This window comes from Mustela nigripes, chromosome 9, assembly GCF_022355385.1.
Source record: "Mustela nigripes isolate SB6536 chromosome 9, MUSNIG.SB6536, whole genome shotgun sequence".
In the NCBI taxonomy this organism is placed as follows: domain Eukaryota; kingdom Metazoa; phylum Chordata; class Mammalia; order Carnivora; family Mustelidae; genus Mustela; species Mustela nigripes.
The window spans coordinates 17,553,499-17,579,097 of NC_081565.1; the positions used below are offsets into that span (position 1 = coordinate 17,553,499).

At 42.4% G+C, this 25,599-nt stretch overlaps 1 protein-coding gene across 1 annotated transcript in view; it reads right to left on the bottom strand.

Moving 5' to 3' along the window:
• PAPPA (pappalysin 1) overlaps window positions 1-25,599 on the bottom strand; it is a 207,402-nt gene that overhangs the window by 135,567 nt on the left and 46,236 nt on the right. The window contains exon 7 of the mRNA XM_059410111.1: window positions 21,973-22,471. Within this exon, the coding sequence (XP_059266094.1) occupies window positions 21,973-22,471 (499 nt within the window). The remainder of the gene's footprint in view (window positions 1-21,972; window positions 22,472-25,599) is intronic.

Genomic DNA, 25,599 nt, shown 5'->3' on the forward strand with positions numbered 1-25,599 from the left:
GTGTAGTTCAGGATTTACCACCCAGACTGTCTGAGCTGGAAGACATGGTGGGGGGACCACCTAGGATGCCTCTGGCTCAGGAAGAGCCCAAATCTTCCAGTTCTGCCTTAGGCTGTGAATCAGAGGGTAATACCCAGGCACTTTGTATGCCAACTTCCAGCCAAGAATGGGACGAGATGGAAAACAGTCATTTTCTGGACCTGAGATGATGTGCCAAATGACTTTACACATACCATTATTATTGTCTTAATTAGCAAATATATCAGTTATATAGTCAAGCAGAGCAAACACTATAAAAAATGTCCTTGGAAGGCTCACTATCCAGATTTGTCAAATTATAACACTGCCTTATTTTCTTCATCTTGTTTCTGTTGTAAAAAGAAACAAAATACACCGTTCTATATAATTGTTTTCAATCCACCTGTGTGTTCTTCCCTTTTTATCATGAATGTTTTTGTACTTTTTATACATAGGCACCATTTTACTTATTTTAAATTTCATAAATGTTTTAATACCATATTTATCAGTATGCAGCTGGCATATCTTTTGCCCAGCATTACTTTTGAGATCCCACATATTGATACATACAAATCTAGCTCATTATTTTCACTGATGTCTTTATTGTATGGATATACCATATTTTATTTGACCATTCTTTTCTAGATGGATACCTAGGTTGTCCCTATTATTACTATTAATTTTTAAATTAGTTTCAGAGGTAGAATATAGTGGTTCATCAGTTGCATATAACACCCAGTGCTCATTCCATCAAGTGCCCTCCTTAATGCCCATCACCCGATTATCTCTTCCCCCTACCTACCAACCCCTCCCCGCAACCTTTGTTTTCTAGAGTTCAGAGTCTCTTATGGTTTGTCTCCCTCTCAATTTTCATCTTATTTTATTTTCCTTCCCTTCCTCTATGTTCATGTGTTTTGTTTCTTAAATTCCACATATGAGTAAAGTCATACGGTATTTGTCTTTCCCTGACTGACTTCTTTTGCCTAGCGTAATACCCTCTTGTTCCAACCACGTCATTGCAAATGGCAAGATTTCATTCTTTGTGATGGCTGAGTAATATTCCCCAAACCACAAGATACCTAGGAATAAACCTAACCAAAGAGGTCAAGTATCTACATTTTGAAAACTATAGAACAATTATGAATGAAATTGAGGAAGACACAAAGAAATGGAGAAACATTCCATGCTCATGGATTGAAAGAACAAATTCTGTTAAAATGTCTATGCTACCCAAAGCAATCTACACATTCATTGCAATCCTTACCAAAATGCCATTAGCATTTTTCATACAGTTGGAACAAACAATCCTAAATTTTATTTATTTGACACAGAAAGAGAGAGATCACAAGTAGGCACAGAGGCAGGCAGAGAGAGAGAGGGAAGCAGGCTCCCCGCTGGGCAGAGAGCCCGACGTGGGGCTCGATCCCAGGACCCTGAGATCACGACCTGAACCAAAGGCAGAGGCTTAACCCACTGAGCCACGCAGGTGCCCCCAATCCTAAAATTTGTATGGAACCAGAAAAGACCCCAAATAGCCAAAGAAATGTTGAAAAAGAAAGCCAAAGCTGGGGGCATCTGAATTCTAGACTTAAAGCTGTAATCATGAATATAGTATGGTACTGGCACAAAAAACAGAGATCAATGGAACAGAACAGAGAACCGAGAATTGGACCCTCAACTCTATGGTCAAGTAGTCTTCAACAAAGCAGGAAGAACATCCAGTGGAAAAAAGACAGTCTCTTCAATAAACGGTGTTGAGAAAATTGGACAGCCACATGCAGAGTAATGAATCTGGACCATTTCCTTATACCACACGCAAAAAATAAACTCAAAACGGGTGAAAGACATAAATATGAGACAGGAATCCATCAAAATCCTACAGGAGAACACAGGCAGCAACGTCTTTGACTTTGACCACAGGAAGTTCTTGCTTCTGCACAACAAGGGATATAGTGAACAAAACAAACAGGCAACCCTACGGAATGGGAGAAGATATCTCCAAATGGCATATCAGATAAAGGGCCAGAATCCAAGATCTATAAAGAATACTCCAAAAATAAACAATTAATACTCCAAATACAATTAATACTCCTTAATACTCCAAAAATAAACAATCCAGTAAAAAAAACGGGCAGAAGACATGAACAGACATTTCTCCAAAGAAGACATACAAATATTATTATTATTAAGCTTGTTTATTTCCAATAATGTTACTTTTAAACATTGTGTTCATTTTCCTTTGTGTAGAGAGCAAGAATTTTCGAAAGAAATCTATCTAAAGTGGTGTCGTTCGGTTGAAGGCAACTGCATCTGCGACTTTATAGTTATTGCCAAATTATTCTCCCAAAAGGTTGTAGCAATTAACACACTGTCAACAGACTTCCCAATGCTCCAGGTCCTGGTCAGCACTTGAGTCTGCCTAATATTAATTTTTTTGCCAATCCAGTGGATATTAAATGACATTTAATTACTGCGACCTTTTCCCTTTCCCTGATTACTAACAGGCCTGAGTATCATTTCATGTGTTTGTTGACCATGTAGATTCCTAGCTTACCTGCTTGTTCATCACTTTTGCCTTTATAAAATTGGGTTCTTTTTCTTTTAACTGCTAGATATAATGGATACTAATCCTCTGTAATTAAAGTTATTGAAAATATCATTTCCAAGTCTAGGACTCCTCTTTTGTTCATTCTGTTTATGCTGCTTTGTTGAATAGAAATTTTAAATCATGTCATTCACGATTTGCACTTTTCATGTGTTCTTGAATAAATGTTCCTTTTCTCCAAAGTCATAAAATAATCACCTCTATTTCATTTGGATAGTTTTATGGGTTTTATTTTCACATATATGGCTTTGATCATAAACAATACAGTTTAAAAAGTGATGTGTGGTAATGATTGTTTTCCCTTCAAATACGGATGGGCCATTTGTCCAGCATTTTTTTATATAATAGCTAATCCTTTCATTACTAAACTGTAATACCACCTTTCCCATACAGCATTCTGTACTTAGGTAAGTTTGCTTTTGGGTTATCTTGTTTAATTGGTCTACTTTTTTTTTCTAATCATCTTATCAACAGCACTTTGTCTTAATTTCCATACTTTTATAAAAGTCTTGATTTATGCTACAACTCCATTCTATACTTTGGTTTACTCCTTCAAAAGAAGCTGATGCTCTTCCCACGTGAATTTAAAGTTTCATTTTTTAAATGCCTGTTGGGATTTCGTTTCTAATTTCATTGAATTTATAGATGTATTTGAGGAGGAAAGACATCTTTATTTTATTGCGTCCTCCCTTTTTTATATAGAGTTTATCTTTTCATTTATTTAGGTCTCCTTTTATGGTTTCCGTAAAGTTTTAAATCCTTCCTCATAAAAATGGGGACGATATTTTATTAGGAATATATTCCTAACTTTAAGCATTTATAGATGTCAGAGCTATAATAAATGGTAGCTTTACTCTGTCTATCTACTCATACACATACATACACACCTGTACACGCATTTCTATAATTGTACTGTCCTATTTGGGGGCTGATTAAAATAATTAAGTTTTGTAAATAGGTGTTCTATTTAGATGTCCTCATGATTATTTTGTTAATGCTGATACTTTGCTGATCCTTATTAATTTCTCCATGTATTCTCTTATAGGTAAGGATAGTAATAGTCTGTTTCTTCATTTACGGTGCTCAGAATTTTTATTTATATTTCTTGTCCACCCGTGCCAGGTAGGACCAATGGTGTTACTAGGCATTCTTGGTTTGACCCTGGGATCAAAAGGAATATCTCTCACATTTTATCATTAAGCATGGTACCTAACCGTATTTCAGTACAGACCCTTGAACAGGTTAAGGATGCTCCTTTCTGTTCCTAGATAATTTTGTTTTGTTTGCTTTGTTTTGTTTTGATCATAAGGGAGACTGATTTTTAACAAGAGACTTAAATTTGGCATCTTACTAAGACAACCTTGTTTAAAAAATCATTTAATATGCTAGTATTGTGAATTAATGGAATCCAGAAACCCTCTAACATTAGAATCTCTTCTCATTCTGGGATAATCTAGACTACGTACAATGTTTGTGTCTGCATTAGTGTGGGGGTTTTAATACACTCCTGAATTCTGTCTGCTAATATCTCACACAAGACTTTGCTTCTTGGTTATATATTTAATTTACCAAAAAGTTTTCTCTTATTAACTTATTTATGTATGTATGTGTTGCAGCATAGAAATAATGTTCTTAAAAAAAGAAATAATGTTCTATGTGATACTGATTCTTTTAATATTTGATGTCTTCTGGCCTATGATATGGAAAATTTTTAAAAAATATATTCTACATATCTCAGAAATAAATATGTATATAATTTAATTCACTGGCAAAGTTCTATATACTTTTATCAGATGAAACATACTTTTGTATTATTCAAAATCTTCCAGATCATTATTTTAGTTTGCTCAATCTATTAATTATTGAGAAAGGTGTGTTAAAATATCCTAATATCATTATGGATTTATCACTACTTTAGGTAAGAAGCATAGCAGATTTATACATTTTTCAGGTCATGTTATTTGGAATATTTAAACTCAAAATTATTATATAATTTCCTTTCATCATTTAAATGGTGACCTCTTTATCTTAGTAATATTTTTGCTTCGATATTTCCTTTGTCTGATGAATATTAATTTATTTTTCTGAGTATTTGCCTGGAAAATATTTTCCACTCCATTACCTTTTACCTTTCAGTGAACTTATCTTTAGTTAATTCCAACCTGAAAACCTTCATCGGTACTTTAATCCGATTAGTGGAATGACTATTGTATTAGATTTATTTCTCACATCTTCTTTGTGCTTTCCAATTATCATTCCTTTTCTTTTTTTGCATATTTATTTTCTCCCTTTCTTGCCTTCTTCTGGATTCGTTGGATTTCTTGATTTCTGCTCTTTCCTTCCCATTCTCAGTCCTTCTAATCTTTGGAGACCAATATTTCCTAATTTTATTTGTTTTTTTCATTTACCCTAAAGTACTAATTAACATTCATACTTGTTACCAAGATCTAACTTTAATAAGAATCTTGGTATTCACTGCTGACCCTTCTCTAGATGTCTCGTTTACTTTTTTTGTGTTTTCAATTTTGAAATGTGACCTCATGCCTTTTAGGTTTTAATCAGGGGGAATGCCATGCCCCCTGGGTCAAATCTATATCCTCCTCCAGAGTGATTTCATATTCACTTCTAGCTACCTCTGGAATGTCACTAATTTAGAACTTTCTCTCTTCTCTCTCTCTTTTCCTTGCTCTCTCTGTCTCTTTTTCTTCTCAGTAGTTGCCCAACTCAGGCATTTCCAGACCATACTGCACAGTATAAACTCAAACCTCAATCTTCATGAGGTTTAGAACATACACATGTATATTTCTCCTCTAGTAAACCTTTTCACTAAACATGTAGACTAAACATGCAGGCTTTGATATAATTGTCTGATTTTGAAAGCTGTAGTTACCATTCCTCACCTTGAAAACTCACAGGGCCAAATCTCAATCCACTTGGTTGCCAAAGCTGATGGTTCTCCCTTATCCCAACTACAACAGTAAAACATCAGCTTCAGAATTACCTGTCTAGTTCTGTTTCATTTTATGTCTTGTCTTTGGCCACATATTTTTCTGCTTTTCTGATCTCAGTCACCCATTTTAAAGGATGATTGTAATATCAGTTATGTTTTCATCTAGAATATCTGGATAGATGTTCTGTACTGGATATATCTTTAGATTAGCCATCTCGCCAAATTTCTGCATGCGATTTCTAATATAAACTTGAAAAGTAGAAACTATTCACATTGTTCAGTTGAGGTCCAGCATAATGCAGTGATCTGTCCAAGGTCACAGATTATAAAGCAGAATTTAAACCATGCTGTTTGACTCTGGAACATTTGACCTTTCCATGACACTGAGCTGACTCCTTGGATATGCACACATTAGTACACAAGACATTAATATCCAATTAATACCCAATCCAAAAGCAGAAGGCTAAGACTACATGAAGGTAAGTCAAGCTCCTCCTCATACTCCTAAAGTCTTTCACGAAGCTGCAACTCAGACTAAATTATATTTTATTTCTTCTGTGGAGCTGTAGAGGAAAGTCACTTCAGTTCTAACATATTTTTAGGGTGAGAGCTGACCTTTCTTCTTAATTGAGAAATGACAGCATATTATCATAATTGCTTTATTTTTTCCTAACCATAAAGATCACTCATGTTTATTTTAACAAGTTAGAGCTCTATAAAAAAAGAAGTGAAAATCAAGTCAAATCATATCAAATTCTATTACCTTGAGGCAGCTACAAAGAACTTGCTGGTTGGCAACCCTCCCTGTATCTTTGTATGTATAAACGGTAATGCATACTATGTTCCATGAATATAAGACCACAAATCTGTGTATATCACTCCATCTTTACTGTCCATGAAAAAGGGATATAGGAGAAACACATTCAGCTAGCTAGTTTTATGCTAATTATATTTTTCAAATTCTGGCTAAATGTGTTTATATCATTTCATTCATTCATCCATTGATTTGTGCAGACAGCACTGAGCCCTCCCAGGTTCTTGCAGGTCTGGGACACAAAGACCAACAAACTATGGTCCTGCTTTGTGGATGCAAATAAGACTATGGTCCTGCCTTGTGGATGCAAATAAGCCACTGGGGGAAAAGAGAGACATCCAAATAGATGTCTTCAACACAGCCTAGAAAGGGTAGGGGCTATGGGAGCATCGAGGAGTGATATTGACCCAGGCTGAGAAGGAGAGCATCTGAGAAGACTTCCCAAAGAAGGCTTTCTGGCTTGACTGGAGAAGTGAAGGACAAACCAATTCAGGAACAGGAGGAGAATACCGGCTTTCTAGACAAATGATGTAATCATATTTGTTCTGTGGAAGACCGTTTTGGTAGCCGTATAGATAATTGGTTTAAGGGGAAAGGCAGAAATGGAGTACATGGTGGTAGGGAGAGCAAATGCCGCTCCTGAGGTGCATGAGGCAGGAACAAGATGAGTCCCTGCCAAGTTCTGGCCCATGTGAGACACCATATTGTTTTCTTTAAAGAGAACCAAACCTACAACAAAACATCCTTCCTCACTAAATGCCTCTGGAGCCGAGTGCTAGAGTTCATTCCTTAACAGTCATACATAACAATATATTCCTTAATCCCAGTGTTGTCTGGGTATCCCTCTGAATTCTTTTTTTTTTTTTTTTAAATCACCTTAAATTCTTTTTTTTTTTTTTAAAGATTTTATTTATTTATGAAAGAGAGCGAGAGAGCGAGCGAGCACGAGCAGGGCAAGTGCAGAGGGGGAAGCAGGCCCCCTCTTGAGCAAAAAGCCCCATTCAGGGCTCAATCCCAGGACCCTGATACCATAACCCGAGCCCCCCCACCCCGGGCACTCCTCACCTTGAATTCTTAAGAGAACACTTAACTTTTTTTCTAGGCTGAGAGGCACTTTGGTTTTACTTTTTATGGGCAAAAGTGGTTGTTAAGGTTTTGGGATGGACAGCATCCCATGCCCTTGGGAACAAAACAGCCTGCAAGGCAGAGTCTGGGAGCACTGTGGAGGCCACCTGGACTACATGTCAGAGGAAATGACTGCAGTTCTTCCCCTGAGTTTGGTAGTGATTTTGGATGAATCCATTCTCCTCTTTGGACCAAACTATTTTTCTTCTATTCAGAAAGAAAAAAAAGGGAGGGAGGCAGGCAGGGAAGGAAGGAAGGAAAAAAGGGAAGAAAGAAAAGGAAAGAAAGAGAAGGAGGAAAGGATAGAAAAAAGGAAGGAAGGGATGAAGGAAGAAGAAAAGATAGAGAATGAGAAAAAGAGAAAGAAAAAGGAAGAAAAAAAAAAAGCATGTATGGAGTTTCTGGTAGGAGTCATTCCCAAAGAGGAAGACAACATCATTGGTCTCAAAGAGTTCAAAGGGCAAAAGGAAGGATAAATCAAGTACTGAATGGTGCTTGTACCTGAGGTAGGGTTCTCAGAGCCCCAACACAGAGCAGGGACCAAGTAGTGTCTGGAAGGATGCCAAAGGCTTGGGGGAGACTTGGGACTTTGGTCTTGCTATTGGGGGACAACATCCATCATTTACTAGCTCCAACCCACAGCCTTGACGAAACAAATGGGAGTATGTTGGCAGGGCTCTGAAGTCCACTGGGCATTCGGATCCCTCCCAGTGGGGCCGGACTCTGCCCCTCACACCCAGGTAACACAAAATTCATTCTCTCCCTGCTTGCAACGCTGCCTCCACTCTGTCCACACCTCAGGAAGGAGCAAATGCATACACGCAACCGATTAATTCCAGCAGCCTTTGATATAATTGTCTAAAGAGCTGCCCTGGTACCAATTTAAAACACAGTAGCAAATTTAATAAAACTAACAGTTTTCAGCCAAGGCCTTTGTTATTTTGTTTTAATCATCTTTTACCACCAATTGAAATGATTTTCTACTTTCTTGGTGCAATGAAATAAAATACAAGGGAAAGAATAGAGGGACAATGTGGAAATTATAAAAGATCCAGAGCCTCAAATCCTGGGCTAAGGTAACAGAGGTGCTGAGATTTAACGGGCTGTTTGTGTCAGGCATAGACTGGAAGGGAAGACATTTGCCAGTTTGGGGAAAATGCCACACCTGGATAACATTAAAGAGAGGGGAGAGGAAAGATCTACAAGGGACTCTTGTTTTTCCTGAATGCAACCAAAGGCGATGTGTGACAGCTTCCCCAAACACCCCTGCTGGTGACGGACAGGTCTCTTGATTACAGAGCTGGGGGTCTGTGACAAGCTGATGGGGCGCCAAGGCCTCTGGGAGCTGAAACACCAGCTATGGCTGGAGGTAAACAAGGCATGCGGCATGGTGTGAAAATCGAGGCCAAGCAGGGGCCAGTGAGTCGAGAGAGTAGGGACCCAGTGACAGCTGGTGATTGAGGGGCACTAACAGAACACAGTTGTTGAGGACCAGGGGCCAGTGGGGAAAGCAATCTCCTTTCTCCTCCCTGTGGCCTCTCTGGGTGGCCAGCAATTTTATTACTGACAGAGGGCAAGCCCAACAGCATTTTTGAATTTGGCACCACATCTAAAACCATTTGGGGGCTGGGCTTTCTCTTTTTTCTCTCCCCCCCCCCCCGCCCGCCCCATGAATGCTTTGGGTTCGGTGAAAGCCGGCGTGCAGTTAGCAAACTACATTTCCCCTCAAATTTTGAAACCCATGTGCACTTGGGGAAAATGTAATCCTTATGTTTCTGATTCATTTACACTTAACTCATCAAAACGCTATTTTGTAAGAGCTATTTGATGTCCACGAAGCCTCCTAAGCCCTTTTGTAAGCCTGGCTTCTTAGAAGCAGGAAGTCACGTTTCTGACGAGAGGGAGAACTTGAACCTAAAAGGTTGAGTTTGTTTTGAAATGAGGGCTCTCGGACGGTCACATGGACCCTGAGCTTGGCCAAATGTGTTCTCTCATTTCCTATATCACCCCCCGCACCAGCACCATCTGCCATGACGTTACTGATGTCAGCTTTCTACGATTTCACTCCGAGCTTCATCGGAGACTTCTCCGTGATCACAGAGAGCCGGACTCAAAGTGGAGTCCCCAGGTTTGGTTGGCCAAACTCCAGCACTCTGCTACGTGCGGGAAGGAGCTCCTGGACTGGGAATCAGAGCCCGAGTTTCAATTCCCTGAATTGCCGTCAAATGACAGTGTCCTCTAAGAAACTGTTCTCTCCTCTCTGGGCTCGATTCTCTCTCTGGTAGAATGTCAGTGTTTCGATGCTCCTTCCAGGTCTGAGAGATTCTGAGTCCACCTCCTAGATGGCAGTGGGGCTGAGCACTTCAGAATGTTCTCGGCTTCAGATTTTCGGAGACTGGGTTTGTATACAAGGAGCTTAGCTCAAGAACGAAACACAAAAATGCAGGAACAGAGCTGGATGGCTTCGGGTATCACTTATTCCAAGTTTCTAATCGTGGGATGGCCATTAGAGCCCAGAGAAGGGGAATGAGTTGCCCCAAGTCATACAGATAATTAATGGCAGAGTTCAGCTTTCCTGGTATTTTGGACTAACATCCTTGGATGGAAGTTTCCAAACTTTTCAGTTCACAGTATATTGAAGCCGGGTCCAAACAAAAACAAAAACAAAAACACCCAAAAACCCAAAAAACCAGCAACAACAACAACAAATCCACTACCCACTCCGACAACAAGAATGCAAAAGCCAGCTGTAGCATGGGGGGTGGGGTGGGGACTGGCACTGCTTTGCGTGAGGCACAGTGAGGTGGCGTCTGGCTTGTATTAAAGCCCATGAGTGAATGATTAATCTCGGGTAGAAAACAAAGCCCATGCCTTGTAATGTTATAGGTATTAGTGCTACAGAAGATTAACCCCACGACCCCCCCAGGGGACCTTTTCAGAACACCGGACTACACTTTGAGAATCAGTGGATGATGAAAACAGGTGGACTCACAGGTCCTATCTGGCCCCGGCACCGCCCCCCCCCCCCACACACACACCTCTCTCTCTCTCAAGCATTCACACATGTGCACTCACACATGCATGTTCACACACAAGCTCACCTCAGTTGCTCCTGCCTCTCGCCACAGGGAAGAGATTTTACGGTTCAGAGTGAACTCTAGCTCTTTTCCTGTCACTGATTCAACGCTGGCAACGGGAAGGTCCTTTGAAATGCGTCTCCTCTCATCCCAACTCAACAATGCCTCTCCGCCGCTTTCCGGGTTTCTGAGGTGTGAGCACCAGCGTTATCTGCTGTGACCCGCCCTCCCCCCTCCTCCCGCTGCCAGTCACCAGGTACATCCTTGCCCTTGCAGTACTCAGCGCGTCCGGTTCTCTCCGCGCCCAGCTTGCCGGTCTCCTGTTCCAGTTCCGACAAGTGTCTTACTTCTCTGACCATTTCCAACCTGTGCCTCTAGCCCTACATTTCCCGTGAGAGCCACACAACCCCAAAGACCTGTCCTATAACCAAATCTGGTCAGGATCCTCTTGCCCCTCCCCAGCACCCTCAGGATGAAGCCCAGACCCCTTTGGCAGGGCACTCTAGAGCCATCATTACTGGCTTCTCCCCACCTCCCTTTCTCAAATTCCATTCCCCTGCCCCCAACCTGCCAGGAGCAAGCAGTTTCAACTCCTACCCCTTGCTAAACACCCCGGCCTTGGCTCAGGTGCTACCCTTCTCCCAGAGGTGCTCACTGAGCCCTTTAAGACAGTCAGGAGCTCCTACCCATCTCCTTCTTTCACCACAACCACCTTTCTCACTAGTTTGTGACCTCTTGTTGATGTGTTCACGTCTTATACTAATTCGATGAAGTTTCTAGAGGGCTAGGACTCCTTCATTGACTGGCTTATTAATCTCCGCTGCCTAGCCCATGGCCTGTGATAAAGACAGTGCCCAATCAACACCTGCTGGATGAATGGAAGGCTGGCGTACATCATCTGGGCCAAGACCTTCACTTTAAGGATAGGGGACCTGAGGACCCAAGAGAAAAAAGGACACTGCTAGAAGATTCTCTTTTGTCCTTCTGATTCTCTGGTAACTAATCCACCTCAGAAGTTAAAAGACAGGCCTCCGTTAGACCGTCCATCATCTGTATTATCACCAACTTCTGATTTATCGATCTGTCACAGAGTTGACTCACACGTACATGCATCGAATTTACCTACATTTATTGACCATCTACTCGATGCCTTGGCCTCATACACAGAAGCTGAGGATCATGTAACAAGTACGACCTAGTCCCCACCTCTGGGGTCTCACAGTCAAGTCAAAATGCCACCAAACAGGAAAAACACATGGATACATTCTGAAATTGTCGCAGAGGGAGCTTGGCAGGCTCTGAGACACAGGATGTCTGTGAGGAGTTCTGAGAGGCCCCGTGTGTCTAGAAGGCTTTCTCTAGAGATGCCCAGTCTGTGAGCTCACAGTGCAGACCCATTCGCTCATGTGACATGTGACCTGCTCCCTTCACCCTCATTGAATTAGATGCATTCAAGGCAGATGAGCTCAAGAAGGGTCTGAACAGAATGCCGGAGCCAAAAATGTACTGTGGAGTCATCTACCTGTGCCTTCATTTCACAGAAGGGCAGCTTGGGTCCACAGAGGGGGAGTCGCAGGCCAGGGTCTCAGCAAAAATTTTAAGAGATCAGTGCTGGAATCCAGGTCTGATTCCATGGCCAGCACTTCAGGGAGATGTTTTTTCCCCTTCTTCTTCTTCTTCTTCTTTTTCTTTTTTTTTCTTTAGCTGAGTTACAGAGATTATAGTGCAATTTGTCTTTCGTTTCCTCTAATCCAACATTGACCCTTAGCAACTCTGGTTAGAGTTTCATGGGAAACTGTTTCATGTGTGTGTCTGTGCACGCCTGTGCTTTTGCCTTTCACACATACTCTCCAGACCGGCCCTGGCCAAGAACAAGCCTAATGAAAACCAAACAATAGGAAGAATCAGGAACATTTAAAGCTTTACGGTTCCCTGGGTTGCATCGTGTTCTGGCATGCCCATTATCTCATTGGTTTTCTCAGGATACCCCTTGCGAGACTGCACGGACAGGAAATGTCACCCTTTTTTTTTTTTCCAGGGGAAGAAGCGGAGGCTCAAACCACTGGAAGGACCCAGTCAGGGTTACACAGCAAAGCAGCTGTGTTCTGGCCTGGGAATCAGGTCTCTTAATTTTGAATTCAGCCTCTCTAAAGTAATGTCTGAGGTTCCCCTTAGAACAGACACAACAGAAACCCACTAAGACCTGCCCTAAGGGTTCTCATCATCTCTGAGCACAGACTGGATGGATTTTGTCCACTTTTCTTGCCAATGTCCAGTGCGTGATAAATTCCTCCATTCCTTCCACATCTGTAATTACTCTGATGGCTCTTATTTTCCTTCTCCTTCCTATTCATTTATTTGTTTTCTGAAAAATCAGGAATTAGAGCAGTACAACTAAGTCCACTCCAACCTACCAACCCTCAGGGCGAACAGCGAAAGAACAAAGGAGTAGGTGCTATCAAGACACCCACTGCAAAATCCCCTTACACTAACTCGTTGTTTTCCAAAGGGACTCATACCTTACCCCGCCCTCTAATAACATACTAAATGAAAATCTGTTCTTTGATTTCCAGAAATAATATTTCCCTCGTTCCGAATACTCAAACCTGAAACTTGAAAGTCATTGGACAGCTCCTTCTTGAAACCTTGCATCTGATACATCATCAAATTTTGTTGATTCTACCTTTAAAACAAAACCTCCAATCCATCCACTTCACTATGCAAATAAACATAATCTCTGATTTAGACTTTAGCAATAACTTCTAGATGGTCTTTCTCATTCTCCCTCAGTCCTTTCTTCACACAGCACCCAGAGCAATTTTATTTAAAAAAACACAGGTCTGATTGGCTTGTTCCTTTATTTCCCAACAAATAAACCTAAACTCTGTAGCGTTGACCACACCTTCTTCATAATCTGGCCTCTGATTACCTCTCCCGTCTTGACTTCTAGATACCCCCCCTTAATTTAAGGAGGGATTATACCATATTATAACCTCACAATAATAATCTTTAACTTATAATTCTCTCTTAATTTGAGCTATTATTCAGTCCAGACCTCCTATCCAGCTGTAAGATTCAGAATCCCGGCACCAGCATGGAGACTCGAATGCAATAGGGCACTTTTCTCGAAGGAGCGAATGAATAAATTTATCATTGGAGACCTGTGTCTATCATTTAACCTCTGTGGGTCTTTTTTAACATCTGTTGAAGAGACACTGTAACAACTCACTTTAAAGTCCAGTGGTGCATCAGACTGAACCATAGAAATCCATATAAGTCATTTCAGTGCTGTTAGCACCAAACAGGAACCCTTCACACTTTCAAAATCATGAAGGTATGGAGACAGCACCTCCATGGACACTACTGCTGACCGTGGAGATCTGTTGATTTTACTAAACCTTTTGCTTACTCTAATATTCCCGGAACCCATATTTCATTCTGAGAGGTACTTGGCCTAAGACTGACAAGAGGGAGTCATAGGAAGATGATGCCCAGCTTCTAGAAATAGAGTAAAATTGTGCTGACCAAACAGCCTGCTAGCCTGGGCTAGGAACAGAGGTATTTGCTCTGGGTTTGGAGAGATAGCTCTTACTCCTGTTGCTGTTCATCAAAACTGGTGGGCAGGACATCAGAATGCAGATGAGACCATTTGGGTTGGCATGGGAGAAGGACCTACTCAGGAAGAGGTCTGACCTGAAGCGTGCATTTCAGCAGAACATGACTGGAAACCACACTGGTCTGACACTCTCCACACTCAACAAGTCTCCCCCTCCTCATCTATTTAAATGTTCAAAACACAAAGGAATGTGTTTGTTCTCTTTTGTGTACTTATTCTAATGCACCTTAGAAACAAGAAAAGCTAATTGAAATATCGACTTTCTCCATCCATCAAGATGCCACCTTATGCTCTGCCTGTCACAGCAATAACTGTGCTCAGTAATTTGCAAGGAACAGCCTTTGGGGGTCAGGCAAGGAGATGTAAAACTTGACTCTACCATCTATTAATGGTGAGATCTTACTTAAATAAATGGCTTTACCTCTTGGAGTCTCAGCTTCCCCATCTAAAAATAAGGCCTACTGATACCTATACCTCATTGGTAGGTTTATAATACTAAGCATATCTGAAGTATTCACTACATGTTAGTTAGTAGCAGGGATGTTAGTACTACTAGTACCAGGTGCTATCTGCATATGCGATGGTGGTTAACACAGGGACTAAATTTCGGCCCCACAGAGGGGAGAAACTGGTTTGGTGTTCCTTATTTCCTTATCCATTGTATTTTCAGAAAGCGACATGGTTCCCAGGCAGGGAACATACTAAGTCAGCATTTGAAAAATATATCAAGGTATACATGATTACACAAAGAGTAACTTCTTCATAAATGCTGGTTCTCTCTTGACTACCTATTTTACCCTAGATCCCAATACCATTGTGGGTAAGCAGGAGGGCTGACATCAAATTCCCAGTTTAACAGATGGGAAAACAGACAATTAAAGGCATTCATAGACAAGTCACAGAAGAGAAGCGTAGATATCCAATAAATTTGAAAAGATGCTCACTCAAGACGTTCAGTCACCAGACCATGGATCAGAATCCATGTTTTCAATCATGAAATGGACAAGACAAAGCACTTCTGTTTTGTCAGGTCATGGGGGACATTGAGGAATGGTAGGTCCTGCTGAGTTAGTTCACCCTCTCAGAATACCAGAGGTTGTACCCCTTAAAATGACAAAGCCCCAGTATTACAGCCCAGTAATACCATTTCTCTGTATCAACTCTAGAGAAATGTTCACATGTGCCCACAAAGAGGTTCCTCTAAGAATACTGACTACAGCACTGGCTTATAATAGAATGAGATATGAAATAATGCAAATGCCCAGCATTAGGGGTACAGCTAAACAACCTGTAGCACATTCCCACTATGGAGTACTCTACAGTATTTAAAAGGGATGAAACAGATTTAAGAACCAAAGTGGATAATAGCCCAGATTACTATGTTCCTCCCTCAAAACTCCGTTTGGTCTCTGACCGAACATGTACTGCTCCCATAAAGTGTAGTATGTTGGTCTGTTCATTCATTCATTCATTCCTTTATCAATGTATGCTGAGAATCTACCTAGTTTCAATCACCTGTACCAGGGCAAACCTCTTCAAAGATCAACCCTTAATCACATTTAAGGTCTCAGCTTAGACACTGCTTCTCCTAAGAAGCTTCATTAACCACCTCAAGCTGGGAGAGATACCTCTCCTATGTCTTCCCACAACCCCCTGTGCTCCTTGCCCTAGAACTTTCCACGCTGCAGAATAGTTACCTGATTCTTTGCCTGTTCATTCCCTTTAGACTCGGTGCTCCTAAAGCCAGGAATCAGGACTCTGTTCCTAATTCCAGCATAGTCTATGGCACACAACAGACACTTGTAAATACTTGTTAAACCAAACAACAAGCATTACTGAATACAATTATATTTGATTTGCACTCTTTGGTGGATGAATGAATTAACAAATGGACACATATAAGAACAAAGAATGGGTGCCTGGGTGACATACAGAAAGCCAGGAAAAGAAGCAGGACTAAGAAAAACAATGAAGTGGTGACTCAGCTTGAGAGCCATAGAAACAGCATGAGAGAGCCACATGTGCTTTCAGCTGACCCTGATTTAGTCTGAACTTTCCCAGTCCTCTGAGGCTTAATATGGGATCCCATGTCAATGTTATGGCTAAGATCTGGAAGCATGAGACCCATATTCCGAGAGGTTCCACTTTGTGTTACTGCTGACTCGTTCTTTACTCATTCATCCAATAATGGAACCCTGATTCTGTCGTATATGAGTGTGTTAAAGTTTGTACTTAAGAATCTGAACCAAGTGAGAGAAAAGGAACAAATACAGAAGCACAGTCAATTATAAAACAAGCCAAACAATGATCAAGGACCAAGGATCCTTTATAAGACCCCCATGTTCCAAACAGGCTCGAATCTCAGTGATGGCAGCTCAGTTAGTCTTTATTATGAAGCACTAAGAGACACTTCTGGTCTCTGTTCAAATATCACCTCATCAGAGGCCCTCCCTTACCACTTCTCTGAAGTCACTAAATCCTACCCAACTTGGTTACGATGAAATCATTTCTGGTTTGTGTCTCCTAGCTACGTTACAGGAATCAAGGAGAACAAGGACCTTTCCTGCTCTGTTCACTACTGCATCTCTAATGCCTAGGAAGTAGTTGGGCTCCTGATGGGAATGAACAAACATTTGCTGAGTAAATGGATTGCTCAATGAAGCTTCTGAGCTGATTGGTGGGGTTCTCAGCACGTAGAGCCCAGAGTCCGATCTGAGATCTGATTTGTAAAATCTGGACTCATATTCCTAAGAAATTCCACTCAGGTCTTATAAATGAATCCTTTCCTTTTGCTTATTCATTTCCCCTAAGAGTTATATTAAGAATGCCAAGAAGCTGAGGCAAAACAGACAGAGACTATGGTTGCAGGTTACCAAGTCTGTGTGTGACAGAAAAATCAGTAGAATAATTAATTGAGATACACATACAACCAATTGGGAGAAGTGACTTCTAAGAATATTCCTAGTTCTGCATCAAAAATTCTGAGAGAGAGGCACAGACACGTATCTGTTCAACCAGAGAATGAAGGACTAAGAGCACTAGCTTTGGAGTTGATGGATTTACACACAACCCCAGGCAGGCAGGTTGACAGCTGTTGAAAGTCTGAGAGCCAGATCCTCATCTATAATCTGGGAAGAAGACCACCTACTTTGTGGAGCTGCTATGCAGATCAAATCAAATGAGATTACTTGAGTAACACCCTTAGTAAGTTCTTGACATATAGTAGGTGCTCAGTAAGTCCTAGCTTCTCCATTTCTCTTCAACCACTAAACTCCTTCCCCTTCTTCATTTAACAGCCACTCAAAAATACTCACTGTCTACTTGGTGCCTATAATTGTTCTAGGCACTTGGAAAGCACTAGCAGACCCAACAGGAAAAAAAAAAAACCACTCATTCTTTATTCCTTAATTGTACCTTGGTTCTTCCAAGTTTGAGTTAGAAGCCACTTTTTGTCTCTGTCTCTGCCTTCAGGGCACTACTGTCCTGTGGTGACACTGCTTCCCTATCTCTTCTCCCCCAGTGTGAGCACCCAGAGCTCAGCCTCCATGCCTGTCCTGGCACCACAATATCATCATTTCCTAACACAGTGTATGCTATCTGATAGACACTGCTAAATACCTGCTGAATGAATTAAGGATGGAGAGATGGAGAGATGCACAACGGAAGACAGTGAACTGCTATTTGTTGTTTCTGGTTTGCTTTATACCTCACTTTCTAAGAACAAACAAACAAATAAAAAAGTCTTAGTTTTACCCATAGTTTTTCCTTCTCTGAGTAATTTAAAGATTCCATATAGACCCAAGTTGCACAGTGGCCAGTACATAAGCACTTGGCAGTCAAGTTGAGAAACAGAAGCTTCTCTACTCTTTTTTCCCAGCCAGAGGCATAAGGAACTGGCTATGTAACTTGCATTGCTGCACTCCCAGAGTGGGTCACAGTAGCTGATGGAGTGGCTCGTGAGTCATACCCTCTCTTCCACTTGCTGTATCTCAGACTTGAGCCAGCTTGCATGAGTGTCAGAGCTCCAGAATTCTGCCTTTGCATTATTAAAGTAGAAGGCAGTATGGTGCTATGGTTGAGAGGGTATTATTTGGAATTAGATATGAGTTTTAAACCTGCCTCTGTCATTACCAGCTGTATTAGGTCGAGTAAATCACTTTTCTGAGCTTCAGCTTTTCTTCTGAGCTTTGCTGCCTCATAGATATTTGGCAAGGCACATAAAGCAGAGAGAATATTCAGCAAGTGTTTGGCGGTATTGTTATTTTTATTATTATTGTCCACACACTACACACTGCACTAGGCCATCACAGTCAATCAGTGAGGTGCCCTCTGGGTACTGATTCTTATAGACAGTCTCTGCTAAGTCTTTTTTACTACCAAAAAGTGAATGAATCACCTGTCACCCAAAAACAATGTCTACCCACAGAGAAAAGTTTAGTGTGTTGCCCCCTCATTTTACAAAGAGGGAAACTAAAGCCCAAAGCCATGATACAATGTGTCTGCACAACATATAGTGAGTTTGTAGCAGAGTCAATGCTGGTCCCCTTTTCCTCCACCAGTGTCCCTTCTCATTCAATGGATGGGTTTCCATAGAACAGAGAAGTTCCACATTTCCTCCTCTTCCTGGCCAAAAGTAATCACTCTTCTAGAAGTGTCCATTGGGTAAGCACAGAAGCCTCTCCCTTCATCAATGTCATACCTTGGGAAACTATCTCCAGCACAGATAAAGGAAAGAATAAATATTTTTGTTGAGGGAAAAAAATGAAGACAAAGGTCAAAGGGAACCATGTAATGGGTTGAGTCAGGGAAGAAAAAGAAAGCATTTTTTCCCTCTCTCCTCTTTTTCTCCAAAACAGTCTTTATATAGAACTTGTATAAGAGCCAATTTATTTGATATGGAAAAAATGTGAAAGCAGCAAAATGCACCACACACACCATACCGCACCACACACACACACACACACACACACACACACACACAGATGTATTTGTGTTGGAGTTCAGAACTCAAATTACCAAGAGATAAAGGAGTTGAAATGGTAGGTTGACTTGGAATGATGTTTTGCTCTTTTTAGAGTCTCAGAGAACATTCAGGTCAGGAAATGTAGTCCAGTCTAGGTCTCTAGTAAATTCCTTGGGACTCGAGAAAGACATAGAGGAAGTCCATGAAGGCTTCAGTCTACTCTGTGTGTCTGAAATGCCGTAGCGGGGCCTAAGAAAGACTTGTTGAGTGAATGAAAGACTGAATGGGATATGATAGTGTGGGTCTGAAGAGTGGTGGTTCTGGATGCAAAGTGGCACAGGACTGGGTGTTTTTAACCACGTGGTTAAAGTCCTCAGTACCAAAGTGAATGTCTACAGGAAAGAGGTCAGGTCATCCCTGAAATGCCTAGCCCCCAGGGAACACTGTGGCACACAGAACGTTCTCAAAACACATTTGTAGACTGAGTAAGTACTGGGAAAGAGACCCTAGAAATCCCTGAGCCTTCCAGATCACTTACAGCAGTGGCTATTAAACTGGAGCCTGCATTAGAGTGGTTTGGGAAGACCCCACAGTTGAGTTTGGGAAGACCCCACAGTTGTCTGGGCTGAGATCTAAGGACTTGCGCTAAGTTCTTGGGTCCTGCTGCTGCTGGTCTGGGGCTCTACTTTAAGAACCTGCCTTAGTGCAGTGGCTCTTTAACGTGTTTGCACATTGTAATAATCCAGTGAGATTTTAAAAGTTCTGATGGCCCGGCTTTATCCCCCTTACCAGGTAATTCAATACCTGGGGGAGGGATGGGGGTTGGGATGGGGGTTGGGGAGGGGTCAGAGAGGGGATGCTGGGTAACACAAGGGATTTAAAAATGCTCCAAGTTCCCATGACATGCAACTGACTTGGAGAACCCCTAGTCTAGTATGACTTCTTTATATATTAAGGCCCCTGTAAGCTGGAAAGGGTAAGTAAGCAACTAGCCTAAGATTGTAGAGCAAGTTCATGACGATCTGGGAATGGAACTCAGGAGGCCCCCATGTCTTCAGTTTAATTTCTGCCCTTCCACACGTGCCAGCCCATGTCGGGTCTTACAGGCGCACAATTCCAGGCAGAAAACGAAAGCTGTGTTTCAACTGAGAGTTTAAGGCATCTATGACTTCTTCTCTCCATTGTTTTATAAAGAAATTTTAAGTGGATGCATATTTATAGAGCTTCACCACTCTAGACGAGCAAGAAGATGAAAGAGACAGAGTTATGGAATATTTTCAAGGCAAGATGATCCTTTAAATTTTAAGTACATTCTCAAACACAAACCAAGTGCTCCCTCTGAGTTGTTGACCAGATGTTCTTCATCTCTGAGTCAATGAATGGGCACGGGTCTGCTTGTGATGTGCACGTTAATTGCTGGCATGTAAAAGGGAGTGCTGGTAAAGTGTTTGAAAGTGGTTCTGTCTCTTAAAAAGATTAAAAGTTTCCTCCAAAATTTGGTTTCTATTAATGATTGGCTCAGTGAGTATATTCAAGTAGACAGAGCAGAGATTGGGCCTTATATCGTCTTAGGACCAAAGAAAGTGCCACAAAAGGTGCAGAGAAGCCACTGACTTGCGCATTTTCATCACACAGAAGAGGGAAGCAAGGCTCAAAGAGATTGACGGATTTACCTAAAATTAGTAGGTGGACTGGCTGGAGCTGAACACAAGGTATCTGACTTCTGAGCTATTGTCCTTGCCAGTATTCAAGTGTTCAAGTGTTCCCTGCCCATATTCCTTGTGCATAGTAGATGTTCAACCAAAGTCTGGTGATTAACTTCACAGATTCTTGGGACCCAAGTTAGGTCGGTTAGATTAAAGCTGAAGTTGAAATCACATCTTTAATTGAATACTGGTTGAAGACACTGGGTTAGGAGTCAGGATAGAACCTTGATCTCACCACTCCCTAACTATGTGATCTTAGACAAATGACTTCACATCTCTAAGCTGTCATTCCCTTCTTTGTAAAACAAGAAGGATAATTGGGCTGTGGTTATGGAGAGGACGAAATGAGTAAAAGATGTGAAGATCTCAGCCCACTGTCTGGCATATAAGCAAAGCATTAATGAGGTCATCGTAAGGTGGTCTCTTTCCTAAAACAAATCCCAGGAAGTCTGAGAAAGAGGTGGTTTGAGAAATGAATATTAGGGACAAGCACTATCTCACAGAGAAGTTGTGTGTATCCCCGAAGGCTCCTGGAGACCTAGAGCTTTATGGACTCTTTAGGATCAAATGAGTCTGAACCTCTCTCCCACTTCAGAAAAGGGAACCAAACAAAGACTGTGACTGGTTATATTCACCTTCCAGGAACATTCTCATGGAAATACATGGAAACATGCTCAATTTCTAGGTATCCTGGTATAACTTCACTCCCTTCTCACTCACTGGAAAAGCAATCACAATGCACAAATCTTCTTCAATTAAATATAAAAAGGAAGTATTTTTCAAACTTCAGCTCTTCCAATTTCATGAGTAATACATGGCTTTCTTGTGGCTAATCTTACTCATCCTCTTTCATTTTATTGTTGAGACAACTAAGAGAGGTCTGGGAGTCTTAGCGTTACATTAGAGCTCTCACCAAAAACCCAGGCAGGCTTTCTGGTTCCTTGTGTATTATGATTCCCACCGTATCGCCCCTGCCAATGCCAGGTTATGAATCCCTAGAAGTCATGGACCTCCTTCTAGGGTAGGCCTCTCTGAGCCTCCTTACATTCTCTGTAGCCCACCCACCTGACCATCTCCCTAGCCAGAGAGCACACTTACGTGTCCGTGAATCTTCTATTGAGGTATAGGAGGGAGGCCACGTCCACGTGGAGAGGAGGGTCCCGGACCACCTTGTACTGCAGAGGCTTACACTCTAGACAGAGAGGGCTGTCTGCAATGGAGGTCAACATGGCCGCATCAATCTCTAGGTGCTCATCCAATGTGTAGATCTGGATGCCGTACACCTCCTCACCCACATCCCGGAGTTTGATGGTCAGTGGGACATCGCAGAAGACGTTCTGAGGGCCCAGAGAGATGTTCTTCCCACTGACAGTTAACAGTTTGATGTCATTGACAGCCCCACTAGAGTCCCAATCAGTGGAGACAAAGGTCACCCAGACGGTTAAAGACTCAGGGACCAAGGGGTAGCGGAATTCCAGTTCAAGGTAGCAGCCTTGTGGCTCAGGGCAGGCTGGAGGGACTGTGTGTGGGTTGACAGCTGAATTTGGACTCCAGGTGCGGACACTGGACTTACAGGGCTGTTCAACATCTGGATGACCTATGGAGAAGAGATGAGGGTATGAGTTCCTGAAAGCCCTGTAGACGCTAGGAGAGACTGGCCTAACCTGAGCTCAGAGAAAGGGGAAGGAGAAGGAAGACTCTCAGCGTTCTAGTGTATCAGCTATAGGGACAACAGAGAGTTCGTCTCCACCCCTGCGATACATTCTTGGATGAATCACCAAACATTTGGTCAAAACTACATTCAAGTGAGTACCTTACTCTTGAGTCAATGCCCCAACTTTCTTTCTTCATATCCTACTTGTAGGCTTTGCTGCCTCAGATGGAAAGAAGGGAGGGACACACATTTGCCAAATACCCATACATCCCCTGAACTTGCTTACTTCTTGCAAAGACTCATCTCAGAGGTAAGGCAACTAAGGCTCAGAAATGTGGAGTGAACTGATCAAAGTCTCACAGCTTGATGTGAAGGTCAGCATTAGAACCCAGTGTTGTGTCATCTTGAAGTTCATACTCTTTATTCTCCCTACTGCATGCAGAGGCCACTAAAATAAACTAGGATCCCTGCAGTACTGCTTTCAGTACAACCTGCTTGAAATGACAGAAGAACCAGAAACCTTCAGCAAAAAAGAGGTGAGCACAGACCATTTCTCCCCTTGGACTGAGGATTCTGGGAGGAAACTGTCTAGAACCATGAATGACAGAGCTGGAAGGCGGTCCTGGAGCCATCTTATCTCTCCTCCTCTTCACCACATGAGGTCATTCCATACCACTGAGCTCCTCAGAGCTCTGTCCAGTCTGACTCAGGAAGAGGAGTATTGGGTGAGGTGGGGGGGAGAAGGAAGGAGGGATTCTTCTACTCCTTCCCTGGGGAGACAATGCCTCATCCCCACTGACCTCAGCCTGCAGCAACTTCTGAATTTTTCTCTGCTGAGATCATTAGCCCTAGACCCTCAGAGAGCTCTCCTTTGCACTGCTGAGGAAAGTAATCAGGACTCAGTGCAGCCATTGGCTCTAATTTGTTTAGGGGAGTCTAGCAAGAGATACAGATCAGCTGGTGATGGTAGCATGGAAGATCTCAAATTGTCCTATTAGCCACATTTTTTTCTTCTTCTTTTGCATCACTGGTTGGTGGGAGGTAGGGCACTGGGCATTTGTAAAGCAAAAAGGAAAAGGCAATCTCTGTCTAAAATGGCTTTGTGGTAGTGTTACAGCATCACAGGATTCAAAATATGAAAACCAGAAAACGATTTTGGGTGGGGCAGGTATTACAGTGAAGGCTATGACAATGCCTGTAATCTCTGTGCCTCTGCCCAGCCAAGGGAGAAGGGAGAAGACACCAAGTGGAGATGGAGAAGAGAAGAGAAAGGAAAGAAAGGGAGGGGAACAGTGTGAGGAAAATTCAAAAGGCTTTTTAGATAGAACACATCAGAGCAGGACGAGATGGACAGAACTACAGGATTCTTCTAGTACTCCTTGGCAAAGCTCATCCATTATTTGCAGCAAAGGCTGATTAGAAGTGACCACTGGTTTAAGTCAAAGGCACGAATAAGACTCCTTAGGGAGGCTGAAGCTTTTCTTCCTAGAGACTCTCCAACTCAGTGGAGTTCCTGATTCTCTTAGCTTTGTGGGTTGTTGGCACATACATCTTTCCTACTCACTGGGCTCTAGTGAGGGTAGCGTTTTAATGCATGGGAAGCACATTCCCTGGCCATTAACTTATTCCCCTGATTGTCACCCAGATCCCATAAGATGGTTACTGTTTTTGCCCCTTAGACCTCTATTTCACTCAATACCAGGCACCATTATTTAATACAGCACCTGAGCCGTAGATAGTAACCAAAGTGGACATTCACTAACTATTTGTGAAATGAAGAATCTTCTATCTTGTTAATATGGAGTTAAAACAGTGAGAGCTTCATGGAACGCTGATGCCTGCTGGTAGGGAGTGCCCGGTGAGCATTCCTCCCCCTCCGCATTCTTTATCCGGGACTGTCAAGGGATGGAGGAACCCTTCTCCCTTCCTTGAAGAAAATGACTACCAGTGGTGGCAGCCGCAAGAGAGTAAAAGCGACAAACGTGTTTGGCTCCTGCCTTCTCCCTGGTTTCTTGTTAAGCAACAGAGGGACCAAAAGCTTTCCAAAAGACAGGAACAAGAGCCTGGACATTACACTCAAGTACATAATCAGGAATGGAGATCTTAGCAAAGTGTGTGCTTGTCTGCCTATCAGAGATAAATGCTTGCATGTGAAAAAGAGCCTTGGGGGTGTGCTGAGTCCAACCATCACCAAGGCCACAACCCCTCTGACCATACCAGGCTCCACGAACCGACCATCCCCTCATGCGCGGCGCCGCACCCAGCACGTTACCTGCCTCTGCTCTCTTGGTCCTGGCAGTGAGTCTAGGGCACAGGTCTTAACAAAAATCATTTCACAAAAGGGGGAACTGAGAGTCCGGTGCCTAAGTCCACCCCGGATGGGGAGCAGCGGTCCAGGCAGCGTGCCAAACTTTGAAGCAATGGAGGCTGGGCTAGAGGATCAGCTCTACAGCTTCTCATGGCACCACCTACTCTGAAGATACTGACGTCACAGGGGTGCTGTAGAACTTGAATGGGGGGGGGTATTAGCACATGCTCATGAATACTGAGCTTTGTTATGAAACATCGGGAGGAATTAATAGGGAAAAGTTTGGGAGGAAGAGGTAGTCCAAGACAGAGAAGAGCTGAGAAAGAACGGGGGAAGAAGACGACTGTGGTTCTGAGCACAACAAGGCAGCGGCAGGAGACGAGGCCCGCAAGCTAAACAGAGCTCAGGTCACAAAGGGCTCCAGGGTCATTTTAAGGAATCAGCATTTTATACCAAGGGGGACTGGCTAGTGAAAAACTGTAAGCAAACAAGTGAGAACTGTCTTTTAGAAAAACCACTGTTGAAAGTCATAGACATTATCTATCCATCTATGTATTCATCCATCTATTTGTCCATCTGTCTGTCCAACCATCCATCCATCCATCCATCTATCCATCCAAAAAATAATTATTGACTGCCTGGTCTGTGTCCAATGTTAGGCACGTCCCTGGGGCAACAGGTTTCTACACACATGGTCTCTGGCCCTATGGAGCTTCTAGTCTACTGAAACCAGGGGAGAAATGGCTTGTCACACCTGTGGCTT